Below are 21,506 nucleotides of genomic sequence, written 5' to 3'. Positions count from 1 at the left end.
CCTTTCGAAAAAGGGGAAATACTTCCGAGCACTTACAGATGCTTCTGAAGCCTCCTGGTAATGCAATAGCTGCACTTTGAGTGATTCATTAGTTTCTTAACAAGCCAACCAGTAACCCACACATGATAAAAAGCCAAATGATAAACCAAGGGAAGATGTTTCCCTAAGCGTTACATCATTATTTCTGCGCTTCGTAATATTCACTGTTAAAAATCATCATATATAAAACAAACATGGAAAGTAGCAACTTAATAAATTAACAAGATGATGAACTACCAGTTGCAAGCAAAATTAAAACATAAATAAATAAGAATGGATATTCATTCTGGAAAGAAGTCATCCATCTATCTCTCTCTCTCTCATATATTTTCCCTTGTTGACTGGCTTCCAGTACAACACCTCTGCCATTTTCTCTCATTAGTGAGCAAATCTGACATGTTCTGGAAAAAGGAAAAGAAACGCAGAACCAAAAGTATCGATATTACCTGGAAATCCAGAACACGGGTGCATTCTCAGAACTGGCAGAAGTACGCAAAAGCACAGCTCTAATGACTTCTGAAGAGAAATCCCGAGATCTCTCATTTCTTTTTGCGAAAGTGTTCACGCTCTTTTTTTTCTCCCACTCTTTGTGGCTTTTGGGAGAACAGGCTGGTGGCGTTCACAGTAAAGCAGGTACTGATGCATTCCATTAAAATTCCATCAGAAATGGACAACAGACCAGTGTCACGGCTACCCTAGCCTGAAACATCACAACGTTCAGAAAGTAGCATTATGCTACAGCAGATATCCAGGAGCTTCAGCTTTCCAATATAAACTGATGACTGTGTCCTACATTAATATTATTACTGAAGCAAATTGGGAAGCCCAAGGTCTGAAATATGGAAATGCATAACTTCCCACAATTACACCTTAACGGCTTTTGCTGAACGCTTCTGTGGAATAGTGATTGTGAATCGTTAAATGAACGTTAGACCGCTCTTGTCTCCATGTGACAATCGCCATAGTGACCCTGCTGACTGACAGGGGGATAAACGCTTCATTCACGGTTCCCGCCGTTAGCGCGCTAACGTAGCAGCGATTGGGGTTTCCCCCTCCGAGTCGCAGGGTCACGCAAGGACACCAGACGGCTGCGCGCCGTTACTGAAGAATAGATTCACTGTAGCTCAGCAGTGTCTCACAGTAGTTATTTTCTCTTACTGGTATCTTCGCTCATCGAGGAAGAACGCACCAAGCACTTTCAGCCGGCAAATTACAGGGCTACATGATTACGTTCATCATACAATTCATGGTGACAAGATATTTGATTAAATTAAATTATCTTTAAACATTGTGCTGGGCTGAAAGTAAACATTTTCAAAAAATGTATATTTAACATAAATGAGTTATTTCTTTATGAAAGAAAGATACAATATAAACCTCTACCATTTTTTTCATCAATAAAAAAAACACTTATTTGGGAAAATCAGGCGTTTGGTACTGCAGACCACAGTCTGCTGAAACAGCAGCTGAAATCCTGAACTTTTATTAAAGATAATGCAACGATGAAATTCCCACTGAAGATGATTTTGTCAGCAATAAGGGAATAAATTGTTTTTATATGAGTCCAAAAACATGGAAAGTTTCTCAGACTGGTCCGCCTTGCTTCTTATTTCTCTCAAGTCACTAAACTGCGCAGTAGGCTATAATCCTTCAGGGATATATTAAAATCATATTTTGGTTCAGTGGGAATTAAGAGAGAAATATCTCCACCCACGTCTGGCCCTGCACCTCCCCCGTGCCCCGCCCCACAGTTAAGCAGCCAATCAGGCCACGTTTAGCTGCGTGTATCTAGCAGCCATCACTCTCCAGTATATCCGGGTGTTCCGTCCAGAACTGGTCCCCGATGATGTCACAGTGGTGGGCGGAGACTCGTTTGCGACTCCTGGTCACCGCCACCTCCTTGTCTTCATTCGACACCCTGATCTGCTTGGTAGTCGTTTCATCCACCTGAAACAAGCAGGTAAAACAACCATAAATACGGCCAGAGGAAGTCATGTTTGTGCTCCTAATGCGACGGGGTACACTTTTCTCTTTCTCTCTCTCAGAACTGGATTTAAAAACTTACCTTTTCCCAAATGAGGGATGTGCCTTTCCTGTGAATCAGGGGTTCGTTGTTGTAATTTATGTTGAACTCCGAAAACAAGATCTCGTTTTTGTCAGCTGCTAGGGTGCCCTGAAAGGGACAAAAATCACAATCCGCTAAATGTGCATTTCCCAAATGTTACAACATCACTGTACGCCCATCTCACAGCCAGCTGACCTGAACACTGTTCTTACTTTGGCAGGTGTGCAGGAGTTACTGCAGGGATCCAAATAACACGGCTCTTCACATCTCATTACAGGTCTACATCACAGATAATATACGACACATTGCCTGGTTACACACAGACCTGATGGGTGAATGAAAATAATGATTATGACAGAGTGTGTGTGCCAGAGGCCAGAGGCCTGTGTCCGTACCTTTAACCTGTCCTCTGCCTGAACGGTGGAGAGCCCGCCCCTCTGCACCAGCCTCCAGAACACGGTGTTGTACAGGTTATTAATATGACCTGAGGGCAGAAACACAGGAATTATAACCAGGACTGGGCGTGTTAAAGAAGAGCAGGGAAAGGTACACATCTCTGAGCCAGTAGCGCTGTTCAGGTCTCTCTCACTGCTAAGGCCTTCAGGACCACCACAGCGGCCCACTGCAGGTCTCTCACACTGCTAAGGCCTTCAGGACCACCACAGCGGTGCACTGCAGTGGCTTCGCATGTCCGCTGCTTCCATCGTTTTTCTAATGAATCTGTGTTCGGCACGAGCTACTGACAGCTCTCCTGTTTCCCACAGATCAAATGACCACTGACTCTACAATTTGACCAACTAAACAGCAAAATGTTTGACTCACACATGGACTAAAATTAGACTGATGCAAAAAGGAGGCGGATCGAATAACTAACAAAGGGAGAGAAATTCATAGGGCTTGTAGGCAGAAATTTCTCCACTTCATGTTTAGCTTTAATTTAACATTCCAATTTAGCAAACATTTAAATGCAAAATTTCCCTCTAATTAGTTACCATACTCAGATTCAGAGGCTGCTAGATTGCAGTTTTTCCACAGCTTGCAGTTCTCTGCTTATGACCCCTTATGACCCCTTATGAGCACTTATGACCACTTAGCCCATTTACATCCACTTAGTTCATAATGCCTGGATAGGCAGAAACCTTGTAACCTGCTATTACACCGGTGCATCCATATAATATAAGGATTATGGGATCTACAGAGTGTTTACTGTAAACAAGACCCACAGATAAGATCGCTGGCAATATGCAAACAGCAGACATCATGGTGACTACTACATTTTAACCTGAGCATGTCGCTCAGACATACCAACACCTTCTCAGAGGTATAACTTGTCGTCGGAAAATCCAAAGCAGCAGCATCTAGCTTGTGTTGGTTATTAAAAAAGTGTTCTTCTCCACTCTTAGCTTAACCCTTATGCTCAACCGCTTAGCTAGCTCAGTGTTGATGCGACTAAGATATTTGATGTTGTAAAACCAGTGTTGGTGCATGTTACACATGCACCGTCTGAAACTGCAGATGGTCCACACCTGCTGCTCAATATCTGCTGACATTGCAGAGCTGCAGTTGGATGCAGTCTCACCATTTTCATTGTTCATTTCTGTTTTCATGACCCAAGTATCGGGATAATAAAGTATTGTGAAGTCCCCTGTGATTCTGACCCCTAATGTCTGCTGACCATAAGATCCTGTGCTTGTTGCTCATATTTGTCTGGTCTTGTTTGTGCATGAGGGGCTTTTAATGAAGGTGACAGTGACAGGAGATCAATGAAGGTGTGATTGAAATCGCCGTGGCGACGGGCAGGAAGTGACGCTCACAGTCCGCTTGCCTCCAGCTCAGGTAGTCCCTCAGGTTCTGGTTGCTGGGATACAGGATGACCCGGCCGTCGAACCCGGGCGGGTAGAGCAGAGGCTGCTCCCCGAAATGCTCCTTCCAGAAGAAAACGTAACTGGAGGAGAACTGGGACGCCACATGGGTCATCAGCTTACTGCAGGGACAGGGAGAGAGCGGGAAACGTGCTCATTCGCCCTCTGCTGCAGCCAATCAGAATCAAGCTTTTCTTCTGCCAATTACAATCTGCAGTCCAAACCGCTCTTCGGTGGAAAGCTACCACAACGCCTGACACATACACTAAAAAAACTCTGACAGCACAGAGTTAGCTGCAATAAGTCTGGTTTTATTTTCATAACTTCGTAATTCCATTTTTAAAAAAATAAGTGACACCTGCTTAAGAAGAAAATATTATTACATATTATATTACTATTACAATAATATAATACAGAGGATCTGAAGCCCCACAGAGTCGCGGTTAGCCCTACCTGGCTCTTCGCTTGAACCAGTTGGAAGACCTCTTGAAGACGAAGCTGTACTCGTCGCTCTGTCCGTACGCGATGACGATGTCGTCCAGGTCCTCCATGACCGAGCGCGCGCTCCGCGTCATCAGGCCCAGCGCGCGGTCGTCGTTGGGCTTGGCAAAGTTGTGCATCTCAGCAAACCTGCCGCAGATCGATAAAAACACTGAGCCTTCAAGAGCATATGCTTCACAGGGAAGCTTGGTGCCCCATAAACCAATTAAGCAAACAGACTGGTAGCTGGCTTGAACAATCTGGTAACAATATCAATAACATTACTAGACTTTATAGTACAATAAATTAAACTGAGTTAGACAGTTTGAGAACAAATGATGTATTTCCCTTGCAGTGAATAGTAATAATAATAATACATAATATTCCATGTCTCGCATAAACTGTGGGATATTGGACCAGACATTTTCATGGCTTTCCAGGATGCTCAATTATTGCCATAATTTGCCAAAGGCTGAAAGACTTGCACTGGCACTGAACATAACCATATGACTTGATATCATATGATAATGCATGAAATCCCAGTTACCATTGCGTTGGATAACTTTTTGGCCACTCACTTGTGAAAGTTGCGTCCGTCTAAACGCACGACGATGTAGCAGTTCCGCAGACACGTGTCATCCGTCTCAAAATTGCGCACATACTCAAACTTGCTCTTGGCCATCACTGAGCTGGTGCAAAAAGCCGCGAGTGGTTTAAGATCACACTTCGTTACCACAGCGCCGCCGCCTGGACACCGTATGAAGTTCAGAACAGGAACTTTTAGAAATGATACACGTCTGAACATGGGATTCCTGGAAAACATAAAAACGTCATAAAAACATTCTTTAGCCAAATAATCTGAGCTAACCAAAATTAAGACTCGTTGTGTTTCAATCCGCATAGAACAACAATGACAATACCGCACTGTTAGCTAGCTAGCATCGCATAAAATGCAAATAGTATTATCCATGCTCACCTATGCTTACAAGTAGACGGAAAAGGTCGCACCGGCTTGGCAACGCCTAACCGTATATCATCCACGTGGGAACTGAAGCTAATATGCCTGCTAATGTGACTTCCTACCTATTAGCTACCTTACCAAATAAATCAAACGTCTCCTGGACATCCTGTGAAATGACACTTATCATCTGTAGCTAGCTTGTAGTGACCACAAATCTCCACGGACACAACCAGCCTGTCCACGACTGTTCTGTGAGTCTGTCATCTACCGGGCACCGCTAGCAGCTACTAGCACTCTGAAAACAGGACGGTACATCAGTCCTTCTACTAATGCAGTCCTACCGGAACACACAGTTGGTGCGTCGGTTCGTTCCGAGACTACATATATCTTACATATAATGTGTTAGTGTCTTATAGTCATATGACGCAAAAAGATGATGCACCAAATATTTTGCTCATTAACGACATAAAGCTCCAGAATTTAGTTGAAGAAATGTGGAGCGGGTAGCCTATAAATATGAATGGAACGAAATAATTACAAGGAATGAATTCCCAAACATTGGCGTACCACTTGACAACTGGGGCCTCTGGTACCCTCCAGTGGTGGTTAGGTGCAGTAAAATGGGGGTGGGGGGATAATTTCCCATGATTCAGAGCTGCGGGTCTTTCAAACATGGAGGAAGGAGAGAGAAAAAGGGGACTAGAACAGAATCCTGCGCGAGAAACGGGTTCGAGCAGCAATGTTGCGGAAAGGGGGCACGACAGGAGTGTCGAACAAGACGAGATTGACTCCCAGCTGGACGTCAGTTCCGATAATTTTGATCCTTTGGTTGCGCTCTACTCCCCGCAGGTTCCACTGCCTTTCCCCGACATTAAGTGCTTCAACAACATCGCCGAGTATGAAAGTTTCCTGAAAGGAGGCCGCGGTCGGGCCAAGCCGGAGAACGTGGAGAAACGGCTCCGGAAGGCGAGGAAAGGCGTCCCGGACCCAGAGAGGATAGAGCGGCTGAAAAAGCTGATGGTAAACGCGGAACCGGAGGAAGGAGAGAGCGGCGGTCGCAAGAGGCCTCCCCGAAAACAGAAGGCACCAAAAAATATTCTGACAAGGATGCCCCGTACGTAACAGCATTTGCTAACTGTTCGCTTTGAACATGCCCGTCGACATTCCATTGCTAATATGTAAAGATTATAACTAGCCATAACAACGATTAGCAAGATCATTTACTTCCTTATCATTTAGCTTGTCAAGTTACCAGAGAGGTGCACACTGTGGTTTGCTTCGTAGTTTCATATTTTTGAAACCTCAAAAATGTAAAATAATAAATCGCCTGCAGTGAAGTGTGCGCGGATAATGTGAAGATTTGTGTCACGCAGAATTTGTTGTGACAGACGTTGCAGCGTCAGAGTGTGCACTTAAATTCTCTGACTGTGCAAAGTGGGATGCTAAACTCTGTGCGCAGTGCATGGTACTGATGCTGCACACGGTGTGCAACAGACCTGGACATTTAGCATACATTGTTATAAAGAGCAACCAGTGTTTTCTCCTGGATATTGGGTAAAATATACAATTTTAGAATCAAAGAATGACCTTGGCCTGGTGGGTAGTGCAGAGGTTGTAGTGATAACCTATTTGTAGTGTGTGCAGTCTGTAGTGATAATCTGTAATCTGTAGAACATTGGTAATCTGTGGTGAATCTCTCTCTGCACAGTCAATAGTTAATCTTTCTCTCTCTGTGCAGTCTAGTGAATCTTTGTGCAGTTTGTAGTGAATCTCTCTCGCTCTCTTTCTCTCTCCGTAGTGCATGCAGGTAGTCCACTGGGAGAACTGCATCGCTGTGTCCAGGAGAGGATCCGGGTCAAAGTTCACATCCGCACCTTCAAGGGGCTGCGCGGGGTGTGCTCCGGCTTTGTGGTGGCTTTCGACAAGTTCTGGAACATGGTGAGAGGCGTCTTCTGCCTGCGCGATGCGCACAATGCGCCTGTGTAACGAGCCTGTTCCTGTGCTGCCGGCTCTGTGTGACGCTACGCTATGCTGTGTTAGCCTACATTTGTGCTATGTTAGGCTGTCCTTATGCTATGTTAGGCTATTGTTATGCTGTGTTATACTGTGATTATATTTACGTGTCGCTATGTTAGTCTGTGGTGAAGCTATGCTATGTTGTGCTGTGCTATGTTAGGCTATGTTTATGCTATGCTATGCTGTGCTATGTTTATGCTATGCTATGCTGTGCTATGTTAGGCTATGTTCATGCTATGCTGTGCTATATTAGGCTACGCTAATGTTGTATTATGTCATGACAGGCGATGGTGGACGTGGACGAGACGTACAGGAAGCCGCTCCTGGGAGACGCCATTCACCACGAGCGAGCGCTCACCGTCACCAGGGTGTGCCTTCAGCGACCACCGCTAAATTACACACAACTCACACCGTCACTGTTACTGTTCACCAGAGCATTATACAGTATTCACCAACAAAGTATGCACAAATCTCACCAACACTGTTACTGTACACCAGACCATTATACAGTATTCACAGCCAAAGTATACACAAAGCACACCAACACTGTTACTGTACACCAGACCATTATACAGTATTCACAGCCAAAGTATACACAAATCACACCAACACTGTTACTGTACACCAGACCATTATACAGTATTCACCACCAAATTACACACAACTCACTGTCACACACCCTGACTGAATGTGTTTCATAGCTGCTGTCTGTGTGTTTTTCAGCTCTTTGACCAACTGAAGCTGCAGGAGAGAGGGAACACCAACGAGGCGGGGTCTCTCGAACCCGAGCCCCCCCGCTCAGACGCTGCAGGGGACGGTTCCGCCCCACCCCTGCGCCGCTCCCCCAGGAAGGGCGTGGGGGGGTACCCCAGGGTGTCCCGGTCCGATCGGGGGGTGCCAGGGCGGGACAGAGAGGTCCAGGGAGCGGGTGCTAAGGGCCCTAGCTCCGGAGCGGAGAACCGGTCCAGTAAAAACGAGCCCGGGTCCAGGGTGGACTATCAGAGGGTGCACACGCGACACATAAACCAGCTCTTCATCCGCGGAGAGAACATCCTGATTATTAACCTGCAGCAGTGACACAAACCTCACCTCTGCGTAACCGAGCGGTTCCTGCCACAGCTGTGTGGAGGCCAGACCCTGTCCATGCGCCTCTTTAAAAGACCTGGGTGTACACGTGTGTATGTAAATACACACACGCACAGGTACACACACACACAGCCACTGTAGCTTTCCATTCAGGAATGAGTTATCTTACTTTCCTGCATCAGGAAAATCACTTTTTTTTTGCCTCTACACAGAGTTGTTGAAAATAAAACTTATAAAATGTCCTGATTGGATGTCACTGGTGAAATTCTTTTATTCTTTATACCCTTAAAAATGCATGTTTGGTATATGAACTGTGTCAGATTGAAATTAAAATTAACAGTATTAAACTAGGCCCCCACAAGATGCACATAACAATTGTAATGGCTAGTTCTCAGGGACATTTGTTTCTAACTAACATGCAATATTGACATGTAAATTTATCATTTTACATGAGTTCCAGTATTTTTTGGCACCGTTTACATAGGGGCACTCCATTGAGGGGCGACATAGCTCAGGAGGTAAGACCGATTGTCTGGCAGTCGGAGGGTTGCCGGTTCAAACCCCGCCCTGGGCATGTCGAAGTGTCCTTGAGCAAGACACCTAACCCCTAACTGCTCTGGCGAATGAGAGGCATCAATTGTAAAGCGCTTTGGATAAAAGCGCTATATAAATGCAGTCCATTTACCATTTAGTGTTAGGATTCTGTCAGAAAATCGTGTCACCAACAAAGAAGTTGCTCGGATTGTTGCTGCAGCGAACTGTAGCCACTAGGTGGCAACCCGGACTGAGTTTTGAGAAAGTACTGTTGCGAGGAACCGTCTGATAAAGGACCGTTGCATTTATACTTGAGGCGAGCGTATTGATTTCATAGTGTCACATTGGAGGGCTTTTCCGTGTAAATATTGATCTAGTTGTTAAAGTTCGCATTTTAAATTGGTTACGGGTCCAAAAGAAGCCGTCAGCAACGTTGTCACACTTCATACTAACCACAAGAATGGGATGGTGCCTACAATTTACGCCGGGCAAACGACTATTGCCTCAAGCAGGAATCAAATTGTTACAGAATTATTCAGTGTCTGGCATGTGTTTGCTGGGGTTATTTCATAACATTATTCGACCGAACTAATTATTTAATATAAAGGTTATCTGACCTGCATTGTAGCTTTTCTGGATTAATAGTATAGAAATTGTTTTCACAGAAACCGTCAAGCAACGTGTGGCCGTGCGTCTCCCTTAACTGCGAAACGTACAGGTGTAGACGCTATTAAATATAAGCACCTCAGTCTCGTGCTTTCTCCATCCACATCTCAACCCTGATTCAATTGCCGAATATACTTTGTTTTGTATTCCAAACAAGTCAAAAGAGAAAGAGGAAAAACATGTTTTAACTGTCCCATTTCATTCTCTTTTCCTCCGTCTATTGTGATAGAAATGACAATGGGATGGGGTCTCAATGGATTTCATAAAATGCAGTATGAATAATTGAAATTAGAAAGTTGCAAATGGCGTTCAGTCGAAGTTATTGTTTTTGACGTTGCTGATTGCGATTACTCTTTAATGCGCACATTACCCGTAATCACACGAGATACTGCGTCTCGTGGAATTTCGAAAGACTTGCCTTTTCCCCTCTAAACTCGCGTGCCTTGCTCTGGAACAGACGGTGGCACGCGCACTCAAGGGAGCAGTCAGAGATTCTGAGCGCGAGAAGCCTTTGAGCCGGGTTAATTTCAGCAGGGTTACGGCTGAAAATGTATCATGGGTCAAAAAATGCTAGTATTTGCAGTATAACATTATGTGTTTGCGTGGTTATACCATATATCCCTCATCATAGGCGACGCCTGAAGTGACGCGCTCTAAGCGATAGCACTGGTACACAGGTACACCTGGGGGGTCCGTGCGCATTTGACCTACCTTGGAAACGTTTAGTTAAAACACGGGGAAAATCCAAACACAGTACTTACACTGTCTCTACGAGCGGTGTCTCCCTGGACCAGCATCCTCGTGCCTCCTGGTGAACTCGCCACTTCCTCCTCATGTCTTCACGCACAGGACTTCACGTGTTCAATAGAACAATTGGGAGCATATCGATTAACCTCAGTCTTTAATTTGATCAGTGGAATAATTTTATCATCTCTTTTTACGTAATTGTTTGCAATATAGCATAACAAGCACATAAAAATCAGACCGTTATTCGTATTACCTAATGTGTCTTAACAAGGTAAATAACCCCTCTTAAACATGAAAAAGCACCTAAGAAATAATAGCAACTTGTTATAATTCTGGAATGGTAATTTTGGTAGGACACCAGCAGATACAGTGGTGCCCCAGGACCGAGATTGAGAACCAGCGCTCCGAAGTTTGGACAGATGTTTTAGGTGGAATAAATATCTCATAAATAACAGTACATAATAAAGTGCAGAGATGTGGATGGAAAGGAGAGAGGCAGTGAGACCGCGTGCCCTGTGAGCGCGGGGCAGATCGCGGAGCGTCAGATCTCTGGCCGCGGGATCCGGCGGCACCCGCTTTACGCCAGCGCGCGGTCCTCAGCACGTCAACCGGCCCCATGATGCGTCGCTGTCAGATTTAACCACTTTGACCTACTTACCGTCAAACACGCCTTTCACTTGCAGAGAAAAATGAGGTTAAATTCCTATTAAGACCACTTACCCCCCCCCCCCCCTTTTGGATTCTGGTTGCCTGGTCTTTCCAGACACAAAGAAATATCTGAGACAGACGGATGGATGGAGAGAGAGAGAGAGGAAAGAGAGAACATACCCCAGAGCATTGTGCTGTGGGGTCCCGGCACCGTCCCCTCTCCAAGGGCATCATGGGATTGGGCAGAGGACGCGAATAGGGCCCTGGTGCAGATGTCAGCTGGAGCCCAGAGTGACATGTGACAGGGCCAAGCTCCGCCCCCAACGAGCCTTGCCGCTCAGATACGTTCCCTTTCACTTTTAACGAGGTCCTCCTATTAAAGCAGATGCATATTCATTAAGTGACCAGCTGTCACGGGGAGTACAGATTCCAGAGGAGCGAGCGATGGGGGGGAGGGGGTCTCTCTGGTTGGGCCTGGAGGAGGGAGGCAGCACCTGTGCCCCCACCCTCACTAAAGTGATGATGATAGCTCCTGTTGCTGATTGGGCAGAGCCTCAGAGAGGGTGGGACACTGAGAGGGCATAGGGTAGGGGTGTCAAACTCCAGTCCTGCAGGGCCACAGGTGTATGATGTTTCTCAGTGTGTTTCAGCGCCAGTGATTAAGTCACTGATTGGCTAAAGAGTCCTCCACCTTGTTCTCAACTGAAGTGCTGGGAGACTGACGGGAATAAGAGTCACAGACGGACTGAAGCCACAGGGCAGCACTCTTTACACAGCCAGCCAGCCCCCCCCCCCCCCATTAACCAACTGCTTTCATGTTCCCCGCCCTCCCCCTTCATGCACCCAATACGGACTTCATCTGGATCCAATTAGGAAATACAGCATTAAGCGCTCGGCTGATAAACAGGGCACCCTGTGCTCCTTCATCTAACGGGGTTTTCTGCCTGTAATCAGAGCACGAGAGAGACCGAGGACAATGACCCCCCCTTCCCTCCCCTGCCCTCCTACACCCCTACCCCTCTACCCCCCTCCCCTCCCCTGCCCCCCTACCCCCCCCCCCTCCTCCCCCCTGCCCCCCTACCCCCCCCCCCTCCTCCCCCCTGCCCCCCTACCCCCCCCCCCCTCCTCCCCCCCTACCCAGCTCCTCCTGCTGAATCACCCCACCACTCCTCAAAGGCCTTTAAAAACCCCACTCACCCAGTACTGCAGCGTTTGAAATAAGCAGCTTAAAACAATGTTTTAATTAACGGTTTAATGATATACATAAAAGATCAATATGAGTACAATCAAAACAGAGCTTATGGATCGAAAGAATGTTCTTTTTTAAAATTTATTAGGCAAATGGTGGCCTTGGTTTCCGGGTCTTGCCCCACACTGGTATAAACTAATGTTGTTAGTCTTCAACCCGTCCCCACAGAACACACAAAGGACTTCATCGTATAGGATTTAAAAAAAACTACCCACTCTGGATCGATAACTTTTTAAAAAATATAATAAAATAAAATTTGGTAATTTATAATGTAGACGTCATGCCTCTGGGGGTCACAGCTTGTGTCTGAAGGCAGAGCTGCTTGCAGCCCTGGCGCAGCAGCGTCTGTGCGTATGCGGGTGTGCACTGCACCTCCACAGTGATGGGGGCCGGGGGGGGGGGGGGGGTCGGTGAGTACTCCGGGCCGCTGCTCCACCTTTTCACCCAGCCCTTTTCCCACTGCGGGTCGCCAGGTCACGCCCAACTCCTCACACGACTCGCTGGGTCAAAGCCGGCCCATCTGGACACCAGCTCGTTGGGTTAAAGCTGGCCCCACTTCACATGACTCGTTGGGTCAAAGCCGGCCCATCTGGACACTGGCTCGTTGGGTTTAAGTCAGTCTCTCTTCACACGGTTCGTTGGGTTAAAGCCAGGCCCTCTTCATGCTGGCTCGCTGGGTTAAAAATGGCCCAACTCCACACAGTTTGTTGGGTTAAAGCTGGCCCCACTCCGCACGGTTTGTTGGGTTAAACAAAGTGTACTTAACTCCATTCTGACAAGAGAGTGGCTGAAAATGCTCATAATATCCACCCAACAGCAGCCGAAAACAAACATGAGTAAAGTGTTAATGCGTGCGAGTGTGAGCTCGTTTAACACTCTGCATTCACAGACACACACACACACACACACACACACTTCATTGGTTCTGTCTCACGCAGTCTTTAATGAATACTGCAGCATTGTTGCTCATCTCTTTATTATAAGATCATTTTGTAAAGAAAAAGGCAACCGATTTTTCGACAGGCACCCTTTGCTGCTATCATAACACTGCCCCCCCCCCCCCCCCCCCCCCATCGAAAGACCCTTCTATCTCTACAGGTAATCATATTTGGATGCAAAACTGATTGTTTTTTTTTTCATTTAAAAAAATAAACCCTTGAAAAAGGCCACTGTGGTCGCCCCTACTTAAAACAGAGCAGCCATCCAGTCCCACTCACTCACTCACTCCTTTCAATGTTACTTCTAATATTAACAACCTGCCGAGAGCAGGACTTCAATCTGAAAGTATAAAGACTATTTTGATTATACACGGCAAAATTACAGATTGGTGCTGTGCCACAGCTGTCACTCAAATGGCGGAAAAATAAAATAAAATAAAAAAAGTAAATAATTTTTTTTGTCGTTTCAGTTTGACCATTACACCAGGCAGAAAGTATAATGCTAAATGTATCTGTCTGCACACCCCAGGACTATTTACAAACTGACAACCCGGATTCGTATCGTGAGCAAGGACAGGCGGTGACGTTCGGAATGGCATTTTAAGGTTAAAAACAGGGAGAGGAGCCGAGAGGCTGGGGGGGGTGGGAGGGGGGGCTTCTTCTTCTTTTTTTTTTTTTGCAATTCTGCAAGATTTTTTGGAGTGATCACCCCCAATCCTCCACCGCCATTTCACACACATTTCTGTAATGGAGGAAGAACTGACAGCTCTGTGGTTTAATGTGCGGGAGACTTCTGCCCCATACAAACACCCCCCCCCCCCCCCCCCCCCCCCCCCCCCCCCCCCCCCCCCCTCCCCTCACAGGTCCTTGGTTTCTGCCACTGGTAATATACACACATTCATGTATATCTGCACATATAAAACAGACAGAGGCCTGTCGGTGTGTGTGAGATTTCTCAGGTACGCTTCGTATGCAGAATCCTTCATGGTCATAAACTCTGTTTCATAGCTTCTCTGAGACCACCCCCAAACCCCCACACTCCCCACACCCCACCCCACCCCATCCCACCCCGTGTCCTGCATCATTTGCCAAAGTTGGCAAAATTGGCAAAGGCATCTTGTTTGGGCTGTGCCATGCCAGAGGCGATGCCCGCACCCATGCCCATGCCAGGCATCCCCACGCCCATCCCGGTCGTACCCATGCCCATGTTCATGTTCAATCCCATCATTCCCTGATTGGCTGGCATGCCCGCGCTGGGCGCCATGCCCATCGTGCCCATTCCCATGTTGGGCATCATCCCCATCGTCATGGCGCCGCCAGGCATGATGGGATTGGAGGGCGGCCGGACGGGGTTCGCCGTTGGCTGCATACTGAGGTTCATCCCTGCAAAGCTCTGGGCCACCATGGTAACAGGAACCTGGACACCTGGGCAACACAAACACAGACATCTGTACACACCCTGCACAACAGAGACAGAGTGTGTTAGGGGGGTGTTCAGTAGGGTGTGTTAGGGGGGTAGGGTGTGTTAGGGGGGTGTTCTGTAGGGTGTGTTAGGGGGGTAGGGTGTGTTAGGGGGGTGTTCTGTAGGGTGTGTTAGGGGGGTAGGGTGTGTTAGGGGGGTGTTCTGTAGGGTGTGTTGGGGGGGTGTTCTGTAGGGTGTGTTAGGGGGGTGTTCTGTAGGGTGTGTTAGGGGGGTGTTCTGTAGGGTGTGTTAGGGGGGTGTTCTGTAGGGTGTGTTCAGTAGGGTGTGTTAGGGGGGTGTTCTGTAGGGTGCGTTAGGGGGTGTTCTGTAGGGTGCATTAGGGGGGTGTTCAGTAGGGTGTGTTAGGGGGTGTTCTGTAGGGTGTGTTAGGGGGGTGTTCTGTAGGGTGTGTTCTGTAGGGTGTGTTAGGGGGTGTTCTGTAGAGGGCGTTAGGGGGTGTTCTGTAGGGTGTGTTAGGGGGTGTTCAGTAGGGTGTGTTAGGGGGGTAGGGTGTGTTAGGGGGGTGTTCTGTAGGGTGTGTTGGGGGGTGTTCTGTAGGGTGTGTTGGGGGGTGTTCTGTAGGGTGTGTTAGGGGGGTGCTCTGTAGGGTGCATTAGGGGGGTGTTCAGTAGGGTGTGTTAGGGGGTGTTCTGTAGGGTGTGTTAGGGGGGTGTTCTGTAGGGTGTGTTAGGGGGGTGTTCTGTAGGGTGTGTTAGGGGGGTGTTCAGTAGGGTGTGTTAGGGGGTGTTCAGTAGGGTGTGTTGGGGGGCTCACCTTGCTGCATCATGCTGAGGGTGGGCTGAGAGGGTTTTGGGGGCTGCATGCCCGGGGACAGGAAGTCCAGGCTGATGTTGACGCTGGGGTCCGACCACGTGGAGGGCAGGGCGGCCTTCCCCCCCGATTTCTGTACCCCCACCTGCTGGGCCATCAGGGGGTCCCCGAGAGCCTGAGAGATGGCGGGAGGAAGAGGGAGGAAGGAGAATAAGAGAAGGAAAGACAGTCCTGTGCACTCTCCCTCTGATTCAGCTGAGCCTAGGCCATGCTGTGCCACGCACGATTCAAACTGGCAGCCCTGGAATTCAGTAAATACCCATCCTGAACTAAAGAGAACCACCAGAAAAGCCTTTTTTCCAAATTAATCCTATTCAGGCATTTGAAATCCAGTCTTTTTGGAACTTACGAGGGTGGGTGGTGGTGGTGGTGGGGGTGGGGGGGGGGGGCTTACTTTGAACAGAAACTTGCTTCTGAAAGTAGGTCAGGCGCTTTACATGCACACAGCGCTGTAGCCGCGGCTCGCTGCAGTTTAATGGATTTCTGACTGGCGGGTGTTGCTCCCCATAGCGCTGTGCGCGGTGACGAGTCCCCGGGGGGGGTTAGGGGCGCGGGGGGGGCGGGGGGGGGGGCACATGGAATTTGCAGGGCTGTGTTTAAACTCCCTCTAATCACACAAGCAGCCTCACACTCCTCTGGCTAAACTACTGTTTAAGATTCTGTTTAACATGTTCCCACCCCGTCACAAACCTGTGAATACGGTACGTTAAGAGAACACGTGCATCCCTACCCAAAAGACCAGATCACACACTCATTGTGTCGCACCTCATTTCCATATGCAAAGACGCACGATTGGTGGGAGCAGGTGGGGCAATGCTGTTGTACCCCTGAGCGAAGTACTTAACCTCCATTGCTTTGGTTCATATCCAGCTCTATAAATGGATGGAATGCAAAAATATATATACGGTGCGAGTCTCTCTGCCAAATGCCTGAGGTTCGGATGGAGGCTGCCATATTTTTTTCCACAGTCTGTGTTCAGAATATCGTCGTGTAGCCCATGCACTGCACAAACGGCAAATGGCTGAGCAGGATCTTAAGAATATATAACATCCAATCGAATGAAAGCACATCACAGAATCTGAGAGTTCCTGCCGTCGTCGTGTGGAATAATGACCCTCTGTGATGTCATCAGCCTGCGCCGGGCTGTACTGTGGTCTGGACAAGGGGAGGCCAGGGCTGCCACTCACAGAGAAGGTCAAGCTTTGGGAGGAGCTGAGGGTGGGCTGGGAGGGCCCCATCAGGTCCAGGAGGTCAGCGGAGGGCATGGAGGTCGTCTGGGTGACGGTGGTCTGCATGCTGGCGAAGAGGTCGGGCCCGGCGGGGGCGAGGGGGGGGGCCGCGGCGGGGGCGGCCGGCGCGCTGTCGGGGAACGCGTTCCACTCCCCGAAATCGCCGGTCTCACCGGCTGCTGCAGAGCGGAACACAGAGTGAGACGCGCGCGAAGCTCAGAGAGGGGACAGTTCCATTAGAGCCCCAGCGCGGTGGGTGCTAGTGCTGCACAGGTGAGCAGAGCTGGGCTCATGCCAGACCAGGCAGGTTTGGCTGCAGGGCAGCACAGATTGGGTGGGTGAGGGGATGTGGGAGGAGTCACAGGTGGCCACACCTACCTGTACCTGAAGGCAAAGTAGCAGAGGCTGCAGGAGAGGAGAAATCTGCAAATCCACCAATCAGGTCTGGACCTGCCCCTGGGGAGTGTGACAGAGAGAAATCAGAACATACATGTACACACACACACACACACACACACACACACACACAGACACACACTCTCACACACACGGGTTGCTCTCGCCAGACATTTTGTGCTCTGCAGTAAAACCCTGCTCTGTTTCTCTGCAGCTCAGCCCCAGAGCGTGTGAATAAGACACTCTGCACCGCTGGGTATTGGCGGTACTGAGGTGCACTCCACAGTCCCACTCTGCAGACAGACGCAGGTAATCTCACCTGTGGGCGCTGGCTGACTGGGCGCAGAGTCCACCATCAGCAGGTCAGCCAGACCCCCGCCGCCGGACCCCTGGCTGACCCCCGCCTCCGTCGTCTGGGCCTGAGAGAGGGGAGCAGAGCGCAGTCAGAACCTTCACCTCCGCACTTCACACAGCTACCACCAGAGGGCAGCAAAAACCTTCCATCGAAATCTTTAAAAAACACCGATGCCTGGCACAGAATCAGCAGGGAGGGACCGCTCTGACACCGAAGGAGAGAGGTGTGCTGTGACCCCACACCTGTGCTGGCCTGGTCTCTTCCCAAAACTGAACGTGAACTGACTGCAAACCTCATCGTTTTCAGACAGTGCACTGTCATACGTTCCACCTCCAAGCACACAGGAATACTTTCCAGACTGGGCTCTGTGCTAAATCTGGTGACACAGGGTGGGTAACAGGGGCCCGTCTCTATGGTTCAGACATCCTAAAGCCCCATTAAGCACCGCGTTTAGCATCATGTGTGCGGGATGTTTGGACAGCGGCAGGCCGAGCCCCCCTGTGCCCCCCCCCCCCCCAGGCCGAGCCCCCCTGTGCCCCCCCCCGGCTCTCTCACCGCGCTGGCCCCGGAGCTGGGGCTGGGCCCGTCCCCGGTGTAGTGTGCGGCCGCGCCCAGGTCCACGGTTCGGGACGGGACGGCGCCCCGCTTGCGCGTCGCCGTGGTTTCCGAGGCCTGCACGATCTGCACGCTCTTGGTCGTCACCGTCTCCTCCTCGTCCCGGAACTCGGACTTGGCCGGCCGGCCGTTCCGGGTGCCCCGCTCGCGGTCCTCCTCGTTGTCGCTGGGGCGAGAACGGAACACGTTATGCGACCCTGCAGTCATAGAAAGGGTCCATCTCCCCAACACAAATGCCTCCCCCCCTCCCTCCCTCCCTCCCTCCCTCTCACCCGCCGGCTCCACCCAGAATGCTGACGTTAAACTAGCCTGCGCTGCTGCTGGTCCTGCACTGACTCAACTGCGCTGGGACCAGGTTTCAGTGACACAGAAGCCTATTGGTGGACTGCAGTACAGTTTCAGTGAGACAGAAGCCTATTCGCTGGATTCCAGTCCAGTTTCAGTCACAGAGAACCCTATTGGCTGGACTGCAGTCCAGTTTCAGTCACAGAGAACCCTATTGGCTGGATTCCAGTTCACTGACAGTGACGCAGATCCCTACTGGCTGGACTGCAGTCCCGTTTCAGTGACGCAGAAGCCCATTGGCTGGCTCACGTACCTGCCCCTGTCGGGCGAGTCGTCCCGCTCCTTCTTGCGGAACTTGCTGATGGTGTCGTCGATGGTGCTGCCGATCTTGTCGCTGATCTCGCCCAGCTTCTCGCTGAAGGGGAAGGCGCCCTTGCCCCGGTCCCAGTCCTCGTCCCACTTGGACTTGGGGTCCGAGTCGTACCGCTCTCCCGCTGCAGAGGGGCGGGACGAGCTTTTACAGGCACCCTGAGAAACACGCCTGCGCACTGATCCTGGATCAGTCAGACCTCAAAACCTGGGGCTCAGGAGGGTCAGCGCACTGACCTCAGACCTGTCTGAGAGACTGACAACACTCACACGCACGCCCGCACACACATATACACACACATGCACACGCACACAAATACATACACACACGCGCACACATACATACACACACACACACATGCATATGCACACACAGGCACGCATGCACACACACACGCACACACATACATACACACACACACATGCACACACAGAGGCACACGCGCACACACACACGCACACATACATACACACACACATGCACACAGAGAGGCACACGCGCACACACACACACACGCACACGCACACACTTGACCAATGAGCACTCTTAGCTTTAACAGACGCCTTGCTAGTAAAATACATACATGCGTTTCCACCTATAAAATACAACATGTATATCTATGAACACATTTTAACTGACGCTCTCAGAAGTGTTCCAGACAAACGGAGAAAGAAACTAAAGAGTATGAAGATGGATGAAAGACTGCAGAGATCCCATTCCTACAGAACATGTCATTGTGACAGTCTCTAAAAAGCGCTTTACAAACTGAATTAATTTTGAAGCGAATGACAAACTGGATCAGAAACGTGGCAACACTGCTGGAAAGATGGTCCTCAACTTCAAAGTTTGTGTGTGGGGTGATGGGGCGCTTCAGATGTGTCTGCCTTAAGAGACCAATCCAAACACTCGCTGCTTAATTAAGCGGGCGAATCACAGGACCGATTCAAAGACGTCTGAAGTTCAGCGTTTTTTCTGTTTGATAATCAGATCTGATAAAGGAGGAGGAATTAATGATGTATGGATGAAGAGTGACTGATGGAGCTCCACTGCCCTGCCTGGGCCCCCAAATTAATCAAATGGCTGGGGACCCCTCACCCCTGCCCCCCCCGCCCCCCCCCCCCCCACCCCCCCCGATCAGACAGACCCATCTCAGATATGTTCTGTAACAGGAAGGTTTGTGATGTTTTTTCGAAGGCGAGCGTCATAAATCCCAGATGCTGTCGCGGGAAGAGATGAAAGCTGTGGCAGAACAGCGCCAATCAGGAGACGGTTTTATTTTAACCGTTTTACTGAAGCTGCAGATAAATACACCTGAACCCCCACTTCATACACACATGAACGCACATACCTGCGCACGCACACACACACTCACACACACTCACACACATACCTGCGCGCGCACACACACACTCACACACGCACACACTCTCGTGCGCACATAACACAAGTTAAAGCAGACTCACTGTATCTGAACCCCCCCATGCTGTCCAATCAGAGACACTCACTGTATCTGAACCCCCCCATGCTGTCCAATCAGAGACACTCACTGTATCTGAACCCCCCCATGCTGTCCAATCAGAGACACTCACTGTATCTGAACCCCCCCATGCTGTCCAATCAGAGATACTCACTGTATCTGAACCCCCCATGCTGTCCAATCAGAGACACTCACTGTATCTGAACCCCCCCATGCTGTCCAATCAGAGACACTCACTGTATCTGAACCCCCCCATGCTGTCCAATCAGAGACACTCACTGTATCTGAACCCCCCCATGCTGTCCAATCAGAGACACTCACTGTATCTGAACCCCCCCATGCTGTCCAATCAGAGACACTCACTGTATCTGAACTCCCCCATGCTGTCCAATCAGAGACACTCACTGTATCTGAACCCGCCCATGCTGTCGGAGGACACCCCGATGTATTTGTCCCTGTTCTTCTTGGCCTTCTTCCTCTCCTCCCTCAGCCGGTCGTCGTCCTGCACGAACTCCACCATCTCCTTCACCTTCTGCCGCACGTTAATGCCCTGGTCCTTCCCGTTCTCGTCTGCGGAGTACGGGGGGGGGGGGGGGGGGGGGGGGAAGAGGAGAGGAAAAGAGGAAGATGAGGAAGATTCCAACACCCCCTAAAAAAACACGCCACTGAAACATAAACAGACACACACAGTCTACACACACACACACACACACACACACACACACACACACACACACACACACACACACACACACACACACACACACACACACACACACACACACACACACACACACACACACACACACACACACACACACACACACACAAACAGACACACACACCCTTATGTTCAGAGTGGGGCTGGCTCTCTCTGTTTGGTGTGTTCAGTAGAGTGACTGAGATAATTAATACTCTGGGGTCTGTGCTGTAGAATGCCTCCGTAGCTGCCAACAGGAGGGGGGGTGGGGGAGGGGGGGTGACAGACAGCGGGGTCCGTTTCTGAAGCCCCCCCCAAACCCCCCCTCACCAAAGCGCTGTTTTAGATCCCACTGATATACTAACAGAGCTCGATGGAGAGGGTAGGTACTTGCCGGTACAGTGATAGCTCTATATGGGAGAGGGTAGGTACTTGCCGATACAGTGATAGCTCTATATGGAGAGGGTAGGTACTTGCCGGTACAGTGATAGCTCT

At 49.5% G+C, this 21,506-nt stretch overlaps 3 protein-coding genes across 7 annotated transcripts in view; 1 reads left to right on the top strand and 2 right to left on the bottom strand.

Moving 5' to 3' along the window:
* Nucleotides 1-1,411: 1,411 nt before the first annotated feature.
* thg1l (tRNA-histidine guanylyltransferase 1-like) lies at nt 1,412-10,550 on the bottom strand. 4 transcript variants are annotated; one of them, XM_035407564.1, is made up of 7 exons: nt 10,471-10,550; nt 5,025-5,258; nt 4,420-4,596; nt 3,919-4,088; nt 2,500-2,588; nt 2,105-2,212; nt 1,412-1,986 (listed from the first exon to the last, which is right to left on the bottom strand). In XM_035407564.1, the coding sequence occupies exons 1-7, from the start codon at nt 10,542-10,544 to the stop codon at nt 1,828-1,830; spliced, it is 1,011 nt and encodes a 336-aa protein (XP_035263455.1). In that variant the 5' UTR covers nt 10,545-10,550; the 3' UTR covers nt 1,412-1,827. The 4 variants fall into 4 exon arrangements, with proteins under 4 accessions (XP_035263455.1, XP_035263457.1, XP_035263456.1 ...); XM_035407566.1 differs by lacking the exon at nt 10,471-10,550 and adding an exon at nt 5,546-5,745; XM_035407565.1 differs by lacking the exon at nt 10,471-10,550 and adding an exon at nt 5,423-5,744.
* Nucleotides 6,042-8,755, top strand: lsm11 (LSM11, U7 small nuclear RNA associated). The gene is made up of 4 exons (XM_035407562.1): nt 6,042-6,521; nt 7,206-7,345; nt 7,708-7,791; nt 8,147-8,755. Exons 1-4 carry the CDS (start codon nt 6,080-6,082, stop codon nt 8,498-8,500), a joined length of 1,020 nt encoding a protein of 339 aa, XP_035263453.1. The 5' UTR covers nt 6,042-6,079; the 3' UTR covers nt 8,501-8,755.
* A 3,787-nt stretch (nt 10,551-14,337) lies between the features above and the next one.
* clint1a (clathrin interactor 1a) overlaps nt 14,338-21,506 on the bottom strand; it is a 24,090-nt gene continuing 16,921 nt past the window's right edge. Inside the window, exons 5-12 of one of the 2 annotated variants that reach the window (XM_035411132.1) lie at nt 20,717-20,881; nt 18,778-18,958; nt 18,120-18,345; nt 17,529-17,628; nt 17,192-17,269; nt 16,772-16,992; nt 15,528-15,699; nt 14,338-14,716 (exon numbers count right to left, since the gene is read on the bottom strand). In XM_035411132.1, the coding sequence (XP_035267023.1) occupies nt 14,373-14,716; nt 15,528-15,699; nt 16,772-16,992; nt 17,192-17,269; nt 17,529-17,628; nt 18,120-18,345; nt 18,778-18,958; nt 20,717-20,881 (1,487 nt within the window). In that variant the 3' untranslated portion in view covers nt 14,338-14,372. The remainder of the gene's footprint in view (nt 14,717-15,527; nt 15,700-16,771; nt 16,993-17,191; nt 17,270-17,528; nt 17,629-18,119; nt 18,346-18,777; nt 18,959-20,716; nt 20,882-21,506) is intronic. The other variant, XM_035411133.1, reaches the window with a different exon arrangement.

This window comes from Anguilla anguilla, chromosome 3 (assembly GCF_013347855.1).
Source record: "Anguilla anguilla isolate fAngAng1 chromosome 3, fAngAng1.pri, whole genome shotgun sequence".
NCBI lineage: Eukaryota > Metazoa > Chordata > Actinopteri > Anguilliformes > Anguillidae > Anguilla > Anguilla anguilla.
This window is presented reverse-complemented; position numbering and strand designations above follow the sequence as displayed.